General features: G+C 39.6%; 1 protein-coding gene across 2 annotated transcripts in view; it reads right to left on the bottom strand.

The window, feature by feature from the left end:
• The window catches only part of Atf6 (activating transcription factor 6), a 164,176-nt gene that overhangs the window by 134,169 nt on the left and 18,853 nt on the right, over window positions 1-11,154 (bottom strand). For both annotated transcript variants that reach the window (XM_028781831.1, XM_028781832.1), the window contains exons 5-6: window positions 8,077-8,203; window positions 7,152-7,355 (exon numbers count right to left, since the gene is read on the bottom strand). In XM_028781831.1, coding sequence (XP_028637664.1) covers window positions 7,152-7,355; window positions 8,077-8,203 — 331 coding nt within the window. The remainder of the gene's footprint in view (window positions 1-7,151; window positions 7,356-8,076; window positions 8,204-11,154) is intronic.

Raw genomic sequence — 11,154 nt, 5'->3', positions numbered from 1 at the left:
TGCAGAGGGCTTGCCTAGGATGCAGCTCAGTGCAGGGGGCTTGCCTAGGATGCAGCTCAGTATAGGGGGCCTGCCTAGGATGCAGCTCAGTATAGGGGGCCTGCCTAGGATGCAGCTCGGTGCAGGGGGCTTGCCTGAGATGCACAGGGCCCTGGGTTTAATTCTCAATACTGGAGGGAGGGGGTGCAAAAATACTCACTAGAAACATGAACGAACCAGGCAGTTCATTTTTATCTTTTTCAATATAACAAGACATAACCAATCTGTTGTAATACCTCCATTCTTCAGTAACTAGCCTCTGAATTTTATTAGTTCTATATGAATTTTTCTATTCTAAACAAATCTTTTAAATTAAGATTTACAAATATATACATATACAAATATGTAGAAAGAGTCGAATGACTACAATGCCAAAAAACATAAACCCTGAGTTGAGAGGCACAGTAATGGCTTCCTGATCCCCGCCTAACCAGCTTGTCACACTGCTTCCCAACCTCTGCAGCTGCCATCATCTTCTGCTTGCGCTCATCTGAGGAGAACTCATATCAATACCCTCAGGAAAGCGCAACTCAGAACGCTGATCTGCTAAAACTGCACCTGCTTGTTTCCTTTGTCAATTTTATAAGGTATTAAAAGCTTTGCCTAATATCCATAGTAGTTTGGCTTTATCTAGCTTAATAAAGGTACTATTATAACCAGAAACTAAACTTCAATAAAAATTTATAATTTTTCTTCAAGGAAAATCAGGCGTTTGCATTCAGACAGTTTAAGATGGCTTATAAAACTCAGTTTCATATTTCAAAGGGTCAGGAAAAACTGAAAATCAAAATAATACTTTCAGAACACCTGTTTGTTAAAAACATCTGTCTTGGCTAAAAAAAGATCAAATTCATAGAATAAAATTCTTTGTTTCAGTGACCTCAAAAAGTAGACCAGAAATAGAACTCAAATGTTACCAATTTTTCCCAACTCAGTTATTAGTACTTACAAGTTTGTAAGAAAATGTAAAATTAATTTCTTAAATTTGAAATACATTATCATTTACTGAAACATAACACTGCCAAACAATGTTTAATTTAATCCTCTTATTTTCCCCTAAACTGACCTTCTGTCATAAAAAAATGGACAAATAGGTTTAAGGCAGTTATAGAAATATATGTTTAGGCCAGATATACAAATAAAAGTGTGTGTGTATTGTTTTTGTTTTTTGAGACAGGGTTTCTCTGTGTAGTCCTGGCTGTCCTGGAACTCACTCTGTAGACCAGGCTGGCCTCGAACTCAGAAATCCGCCTGCCTCTGCCTCCCAAGTGCTGGGATTAAAGGCGTGCACCACCACTGCCCGGCCTATATATTTTTAACATATAAACAAATACTGTGTTTTAACAACACTGAATAAAACATTAAGTTAAGCTGGCATTAAAAAGCTATATTCACTCCAATGTAAAACTGAAGCCAGGGATTCCTAATTCTGAATATCCTTACTTCTCAGGGCACTGAAGTCTGAACCCAGGGTCTTGCACATGCTAGGAAGGCCTTCTACCACTAAACCCTGGGTGGCAGTGAGTGGGTGGTTGAGACAGGATCTCACTATGTAGCTCAAAGCTGAAGTGGAACCTGCTATGAACCCCAGGCTAGCCTCAACTCACAATCTTCTAGCTTCAGCTTCTTAAGTGTTGGATTACAGGTACACAGGTATACCACCATCCCCAAAAGTACTCTTCTTAACAGCAAAAACACAGCCCAGCCACACAACATAATCAGAGTTGTCGGTCAGTTTCTATGGACTGAGAAAACACATAACAAGAAAATGTTATTAAGAATTTAGCTACAGTTTTAAATGAATTTGTATTGGACAGAAAATAGTGTATGGCTATAAATCCATGCTCTTGGGAGACTGAGATAGGACTTTTGAATTCAAGGCTAGCCTTGGGTTATGTATTAAGATAGTACCTAAAACTAAGACAATCAAGAAATACTACAAATTTGTAGTTTATTAACCAAAAATATAGCCACAGTTTTTTTAAAGTAACTATACAAAGAGCTTGCAACAAACAGAGCTTTGAGGGATGGTTTGCAAGGTGCCATAGACCACTGCTCTCCATCCCATCCCCATCCCGACCACACAGTCAGTCCAGGTCCACAGTCTACAGAACCACTGACATAAGCCAATTCTTGGAGAATAGAACAACATTCTCAGAAACAACGTTCCATACAATCTAAGTTTAACATTATGATTTTAAAACAAAACAAAAATCTCCCTCTCTAAGCATTGTTCAAAACCTTGAGTCTATTTCAAGGTAACAAAGGAGATAGTAAAAACATAGAATTACTTTTTAAAAAAAAAAAAAGTCAGACCTGTAGCCCCAAATACAGAGTTAAAGCACTGGTAAATAACACTTGTGAATATCTGTACTGATCTTTTAAATTAATTTTTAAAAAAAATCCAAAACTGGACCTGATGGTACAGGCCTATAATCCCAGTTACTAAGAAGTCTGGGGAAAACAGATCACAAGTTCAAGGCCAGCTAGGGTCACAAAGGGAATTCAAGGCTAGCCTAAGCAACATAATGAGACTCTGTCTCAAAATCAAAAGTTAAAAGAAGGCTGGGGATGTATAAAGTTTGGTGATAGAGCACTTGCCAAGTATGACCAAAGGCCTTAGGTTCAAATCCTAGAAAGAAAAAAGAAAGAAAGGAGGGAAGGAGGGAGGGAGGGAGGGAAGAAAGGGAAAGAAATAAAAAGAAGAAAGAAAAGAGGAAGAAAAAAATCCAAATTTTATGGTCCTCTGTCTCACCACCGCTATCTCACAGCCTGGGGAGATGGAGGATGACCGAGGCAGCCTGTACACCAACTATAGCTCACATCCTACCACACCACTGCTCCCTCCTTTATTCCAGGCCATACTTCAAGCTTTTACACCCTAAAGTTCCCCCACTGTCTTCACTTTATTTAAGCCAAGGACCCTCTAAATACTTCAGGCATGTTCAAGTTCAAGAGAGAATAGTGAGGGCTGGAGATATGGCTCGGTGGTTAAGAGCACTGACTGCTCTTCCGAAGGTCCTGAGTTCAATTCCCAGCAACCACATCGTGGCTCACAACCATCTGTAATGGGATCCGATGCCATTCTCAAGACCTCTTCTGGGGTGTCTGAAGACAGCTACAGTGTACTTGCCATATATATAAAATAAATAAAGTCGAGAGAGAGAGAGAGAGAGAAGAGAAGAGAAAAAAAGAGAAAGAGAGAGGAAGAGAAGAGAATGAGAATGGCAGGAACCACTGAATTTTGATTACAATATATTCAAAACCAGAAGACTCTCATAGTTACTTGCTAAGTGCTGACCAGACCACAGATAAACTGCAAAGGCCTGTTTGGGGCCTTCAGTAGTTAGCAGCAGAACACAGTGACTACTGTTCCTGGTGTAGAAACACATAAAACAGAACACATCAGAGGGTTGTTTATCCGTTTTGGCATGCTCAAAATCCTCTCTAGCTTTCTATGTAAATCCCCTCAATGGAAGACAGCTGGATTCAATACTAAATACTTCTATGGATGACCACTAATTGTGATGGTTAGATTTTTCTGTTTAACATTCTTCAAAAATTTCAAACTATATATCAAACATTTATGGCATACCTACTTTTTCTAAAATAACATACTTGTGTCAATATGATCAAATATTTCTTTGCATCAGTCTTTCTCACCTATAAAATGAAAATATTGATACCTACCCCAAGAGACACATGACTAGTAAATAAGATAAGGCATTTAAGCACTTAGAAGAATGGTGCATGATAACAGGTTGGCATACATTCATTATTAACACATTTTCTGTTTAATAGTAGCTTCCATGTATTGTTAACTCATTAGTTCTCATAATTGTTATGTAACTATACAAATTTAAATCTCAAATTAAAAGGTAAAGTTCAGCCAGGAGGTGGTGGCGCATGCCTTTAATCCAGCACTTGGGAGGCAGAGGCAGGTGGATTTCTGAGTTTGGGGCCAGCCAGGTCTACAGAGTGAGTTCCAGGACAGCCAGGGCTATAAAGAGAAACCCTGTCTCGGGGGAAAAAAAAAAAAGGTAAAGTTCTAAGAATAGAACTGATTACTTCATCATTTTTTTAGAAGAAATATTATAATTAATTACCAAGATTTGGTTAGCCAGACCACTAGGGTCCACTCTGGCGTCCCTTCTTACTAGATGTTACTCTCTAAGTATCCCCTAATTTCAGCAATTTGTAATATCATCAAAGAAGTCTGACAGAAACACATAAGTCACGCTAGAGACTTTCCTCTCTATCCTTCATGATGCCCCCGCCCAACATCAATTACCAACCCTTACAATGCTAGACTTAGTCTCCTTCCAATTCTAGGTCTACATTTTCACATAATCTAGGCTTTAGCCATCTTTTAACTGCACTACTTATAACATTCTTACAGGCCACAGAAGACTTAGAAGTAAAAATACTCAAAAAAATAACTCAGGTAGGCAGAATTCAAGAGCTAATGCCGGGTGAGATAGGCCAGCACAAAAGGTTGTAGAAAACAATGACACTGTACTGCAAAGTCAGAAAACTTAACTGGAAGCAAACTTCGAATCACTTTAACCCCACACTAGAGAATCTGAACCTAAACCTGTAGGAACTACATCTGCTCCATTTTTCCTTTTGTCCATGTGGTATGTGCATATGTAAGTGTTCACATGTATGCACATGTGTATGGAGGCCAGAGGTTGCTGCTGGGCACTTCTTCAGTAGCTCTCCATCTTATTTTTTGAGACAATCTCTCACTGAAATTGGAAATTATCAGCCAGGCGGTGGTGGTGCACGCCTGTGATCCCAGCACTTGGGAGTCAGAGGCAGGTGGATTTCTGAGTTCGAGGCCAGCCTGGTCTACAGAGTGAGTTCCAGGACAGCCAGGGCTACACAGAAAAACCCTGTCTGGAAAAACCAAAAAAAAAAAAAAAAAGTTGGAAATTATCAATGAGAGGTCAGGGATTTGCCTACTTCCAGAGAGGCACTAGAGCACCCAACTTTCTGTGTGGGTGCTGGGAATCTGAACTCAGGCCCTCATGCTTACACGGCAAGCATTTTACTGACTGAGCTATCTCCCCATCACTTTCTTCCTCTCATTCCAAGTTTAAATTTTTAAAAAGTATGAAAGACACACACTAATCTTCAGATTATAATAGTTATACCAAAGATTATATTATAAAAACAAACAATTTTATTGGCACATGCTCATAAAAATATAGCTTTCAGATCATATGGAATTATTGAAATTCAAAATGTATCTCTGGAACTGATAAGCTGCTCAGAAAATAACAATCTGTGTTTTGTTATAGATCTCGGACTGGAGGCAGAGGCAGGCGGATTTCTGAGTTCAGGGCCAGCCTGGTCTACAGAATGAGTTCCAGGACAGCCAGGATACACAGAGAAGCCCTGTCTTGAAAAACAAAAAAACAAAACCAAAAATGATCTCCTATCCCTGGAACACAGCCAGGAGCTTACAGCAAACTCTTGAGGGTGTTCCCTTATTTACAGACTGGCATGGTAACGGCAGACTCTGGCTACATGTGCTTTAGTAGCTGTGAAAACTACAGTGAGGTTCTTCATGAACTCAAATTCTTAGCCTTTGGAAAGACACGAGACATTTTGAGGTCTTGAAAATACTTTAGGTACTAGTCCTAAAATTCCATTTATGAATATACACTAAATCTTATACCTACCTTATTTCAAAAGAGTTTATGAACCCTTAACATCCACTTGCAAATCACAAGAACACTTATTCCATAGGCTTGCTATTTTTCCTATTTAAAAAAACAAATAGGAATGTTGCTCCTGAATGAAGGCAAGCATTTCAAATTGTTTGTCTATTAGTTTTGTTCTTTTATTAGGAATAGGTTTTTACCAATACATCCACTCTTTTGTTTAGTTCTTTTTAATCAATGTTCTATTGCCCATGGTGGAGATCAAATTGACGAAGCCTTCCCCATTGAAACCATGCTCCAGAGAAATAAGCTAACCAATCTTAAAAGTAAACATGACCATAAACGCAAATGTAACATTGATGTTTATTTATTTACACATGCCCTCTAACTCCTAGTGTTAATTACTGCCAATAAATTCAATCCTGAGAAATGAATACTGCATAAATTTTCTCTTAGCCATGTGTACACAGATAAATGTAAGTACAGAGATGACTAAGTTGCCTAAGAGATGTCATGTATCTCAAGATTATCAAGTTCTCAACCTGAATTTCTCTCACTAGTTTATGAACCATTGACATCCATTTGACTTTCTTGTAGACTCATAAGTACATGAGGCCATCTTGTGGATAAAATATAGAAAAACACCAATTCTGAGCTAAGTTGGCAAGTCAGGTCTTCTAAAACCTAGTTCAATGCCCTGCTTATCAAACTTCACACAGTCTCTTCAGAAATTAAGAGCCAGATTATTGCTCAGTGCATCCCCGATTTGAAATGGGATTATTATTATAAATAATAATTATTATTTTAAATCCTAAACACCCCTAAAAAAAGATAAAACAAAAAGGCCACAGCCAGAATAATCTCAGAATAAAATAGCAATACAAACGTCTTCCAAAATGTCTTCCTCATTCTAAGTGGTTTTATATCAAAAGCCTCAGCCAGGTGGGGCACACACCCTTAGTGCCAGTGCTCAGGAGGCAGAAGCAAGCATCTCTGTTGGTTTGAAGCCAGCCTGGTCTACTTACAGAGTTCCAGACCAGTTAAGGATACATGAGACTCTGCCTCAAAAAAGCAAGAGAGAAATTAAAGAAGAGGAGGGGGAGGAGGAAGAGGAAGAAGAAGAAGGAAGAAGAAGAGAAGGAAGAAGAGGAGGGGGAAGAGGAAGAGGAGGAGGACAACAACAACAATCACAACAGCACCTTAAATACAGATATTATCACAATAAAAGCTGTAAGAAAAAAGAAGCAACAGTTATGATCTGTAGTGTTCTGTCTCTGCAAGGCCAGGAACCACATTAGCCATCTCTGCAAAATCCTTAGAACCAAGGTCATTTCCTGATGTGATGGCACATGTTCAAAAATTTTAACACAAATTAAAATAAAATGTGTAATCTAAGCCTTATTTCTTTCCAATAAACACAGAGCATCATAGTCTCATGGGTACCTTTGGTGGGCGCAGGCTGTATGCTGATGATCGAGTGCTGCTTTGCCAGCGGCATAAGGGCGGGTAGGGTCTGAATGATGATGGTTTTTGCTGGAGCACTGGCATTTGTTTGAGTCTTGGGTGCTGCTGGAAGTAATAAAGGCTTGGGCTGAACTGAAGGTTTTGAACTCATCTGAATTTTTTTCTTTGGAGTCAACCCATGTTCTAAAGTAAAAAAACAAAACTTCAAGTCAATCTGAAGAAAGTTAAGAAAAGATATGTTACATAGTCTCCTCTATGTATTATCCTGACTTCGATCAGCAATGAGCATAAGTAAGTACAGCTATTCTGTAATCTGAGATCATCCTTTGTTCAGTACTGGGAGGGGCAACATGAACTGGTAAAGGATAATGCTAAAATTACTGAATGAAGTGCGGCTTAATAAGGTGACAGGCATAACCTCACACACTGCCTTAACAGGACCTCTGTAACCTCTCCTGAAGACAATGGAGTCCAAGGCTATTTTAATTATTTTCACCTATGACGACAAAGACCATCACAAAAGATCTTTCCCCCTTGTCCTCTTCACAGTTATCATTCAGAACAACAACAAAAATAACATGTAATTTAGGGGCTTTGAGAATACTGGTTGTTTCTCAAGTGGACCTGGATTCTGGAACAGCTTACAACTGTCTGCAATTCCAGTTCCAGAGGATTTGAAGCCCTCTTTTGGCCTTTGGTGGCAGGAGGTACACACTTGGTTCACAGACACATATGCCGATAAAACACCCGTACACATAATAAAATAAATAAAATAAAATGATAGACTAATTCAAAAACACAAGCCAGTTTAATAAATATAAGCTTAATCCAAGACTTGCCTTTTAAATATGGAACCTAAGTTGTCTAAAATAGAAATAATAGAAGTTGGGAGACCGACAGATACCCGTTTTGTTTCCAGGGCCAGTGACAGGCTTCTCTTCCTTCAGTGGCTCTACTGAGGAGGGGCTATTACAGCTGTCGCCATATAAGGAAAGGGGAGACTGAGAACTAGACAACAAATCCAACTCCTCCTGCAGCAAAACACAAACAACTAATGAGCAAGGGTGGAATCTCTGAGCAACAAGTTATGTACAAAAGAGAACAAGATCTTACATAACAGAGAAGTGCCACAAGCCAGCTCAGTGTGAAGATAAGACAAGGTTTAAGTGACTATTGGGAAGTCGGCACTCACAGACCCCAGAGGAAAGACATTCAAAAGGCAGCATCAGTGTGCCACACTCATGTAACAAGCATAAATCGTTCATGGGTTCCCATGTCTTCCCACGCACTCTGATCTTATCCGATCTGTAGTCATACACACTTATCACCATAAGGCTAGAGCTACGACTAATATCCTTTCTCATTTCTTTTATTCTTCCTTAAAAGGATCTCAAAATTAAAGTAATTCTAGTAATTCTTTTTTATCAACACTGCCTTTTCCCATAATATTTAAAGGAGATTAATCTTAAACATTTTATTTAATGGATGAACAGATACTATAAAGATGTATTAGGATGACACTGACATTTAACAATTATCTCTTAATTTTCAGTGAATCTGTCATATTTGTTAGGGTAACATAGGAAAAATTAAGATTCCCTTCTAATAACACATAGTAAAGTAGGCTCAAAAGGTATAGAAAATCTAAACATTAAAGATAAACTATATGGCTAATATAAGAAAATGCAGGGAAATATCTTTGTGGCCTACAAACACAACAGAACTTCTTAAAATTTCAAAATTGGGACCTGGAACTAGCTAAGCAGATAAGAACACTTGTTCTTGCAGAGGACCCAAGTTTAGTTCTCAACACCCACACAGTGACTCACAACCATCTAAACCCCGGTTCTGAGGATATCTCCTCAGAGGTCTTCAAGAGTCTGACATACTCAGAGGCAGATGCTCACAACTAGCCATTGAACTGATCATGGGGTTCTCAATAGAGGAGTTAGAGTGAAGACTGAAGGAGAGCTGAAAGGATTTTGTGGCACCATGAGGAGAGCAACAATACCAACCAACCACAGCTCCCAGGGTCTAAACCACCAGCCTGGGAGCACTTAGGGAGGGATCCAGCGCTTCAGTTGAATATGTAAGAGTGGAGGGCCCTGCTAGGCATAGGTGGAAGAAGAGAACCTTGACCGCATGAAGGCTGGATGCCCCAGGGGGTGGGAATTTTGAGGGTGGGGAGGTGGGAGTTGGGGGGTAGATAGAGGTTATATCCACAGAGAAGAAGGAGGAGGGGTGAGGGGATTGGGGGTTCCTGGGTGAGTGGGGGATGGGATAAGGGGACAACATAGGAAATGTAAATAAAACATCCAATAAAAATAAAAATAATAATAATAAAAAAAAAGAGAAAATATTCCTTCCTGAATAATTTAACCATCAGGCACTAGATGGGGCTGCAAAACCACCATCTATGCCTGGGGGAATTGTCAGGGCACCATAAAGGTTGGGAACACATTCACAAGGGGAACTCACGGCAAGGGTTGGGCAGTGGCTCAGGAAAGAGCCTTGATGTAAGATGGCTGAGCCCAACAGAAACATAGTAAAAGATCACAGGAGCCATAGAAAGAGACTCCTAGTGGCTAAATACAAGACAACACAAGAATCAAAGTAAGTAATCATAGCAATGGGTTATAATCTAAACTGAATGGGAAACAATAAGTCAACACTAATATTAGCAAATATATGAGTGACATAAAGCTTGATAAAGAACTGCACATTTGGGCAGGAGAGATGGATCAGCAAATAAAGGCACTGAGTTCAAATCCCAGAACCCACGTAGTAGAAAGAGTCTGACTTCCACACACTCACTATGAGCCATCCATGAACAACCATACATCATACACAAAAAATAAAAAAGTAAATGTTAATTTTTTAACATGGTTTAAAAGTACCTTCTTCACAAAATACTGGCAACTAGCAAAGAAAGAGTAGCTTCATAGCTAAGAACCCAGCAGATGCTGTCAGCTGACTGAGATGATCACCAGTAACAGGACAAACTGAAATTGTATCATCAAACTGAAGTTTTATCATCAAAAATAAATGACAAGGAAGAGTGTGGGTGGTGGCCTGCACCTGTAACCTCAGCTCTTGGAAGGTGAAAGCAGGAGAATCAGGAGTTGAAGGTCATTTTCCATTACATACCAACTTTAAGCCAGTTTGAACGAGGTGAGATCCTATCTCAAAAGGCAAAAACAGACCTGGCAGTGGTGATACATTCCTTTAATCCTAGGCCTTGGGAGGCAGAAGCAGGTGTATATATCTATGAGTTGGAAGCCAACCTGGTAAACAGTGAGTTTCAGGACAGCCAAACAGCCAAGATTATACAGAAAACCCTGTCTCAAAACCCAAAACAAACAAACAAAAGATAGACACAATCCTGAGGAAACATCTGGCAGGCCAAATGGTAAGGTCATTAAAGCACAAAGTCAAGAAGGAAGACTTGTTCCAGAATAAGTTAATTTTCTTTAAAATTAAAGCAGAAAGACAACCATATACAATACAACCTGATTCTTTTGCTGATATAAATCTTAACGGGAGCGACATGTGAAATCACACAGTCTAAACTGGGGTTGTGTAGTGAGTTTTGGTTTCTTCTAAAACCCAGTTATGCTATGTAAACATGGTTTCGTTTTAATCCCAGGTGTGGCCTGCTTCAGATTATCCACAGCAACAGACTATTCGCCTCTGCTCCAGCAGGGGCATGATTTGTGCCCACTGTAGATAGTTTAATTCTGGAAACTCTTGAGAGAGAAAAAAAAATGTCAGAGCTCAGAGAAGATTGAGGGAGCTCTGAGTGGGGGTGGGGAGCTCTAAGGAAGAAGCCTGGCTGTTTGGCTGTTTATCCTGCTAGTTCCTGCTGTTGCTGCTTGTGGAGAGCTTTTGGGGCCCTTGGCAGGAATTTGACTTTGAGCCAGGACAAAGAAGTAGACTTCAGCCGGGCGGTGGTGGCGCACACCTTTAATCCCAGCACTTGGGA

Source organism: Grammomys surdaster, unplaced genomic scaffold (genome assembly GCF_004785775.1).
Source record: "Grammomys surdaster isolate TR1022 unplaced genomic scaffold, NIH_TR_1.0 554, whole genome shotgun sequence".
Lineage (NCBI taxonomy): Eukaryota > Metazoa > Chordata > Mammalia > Rodentia > Muridae > Grammomys > Grammomys surdaster.
This window is presented reverse-complemented; position numbering and strand designations above follow the sequence as displayed.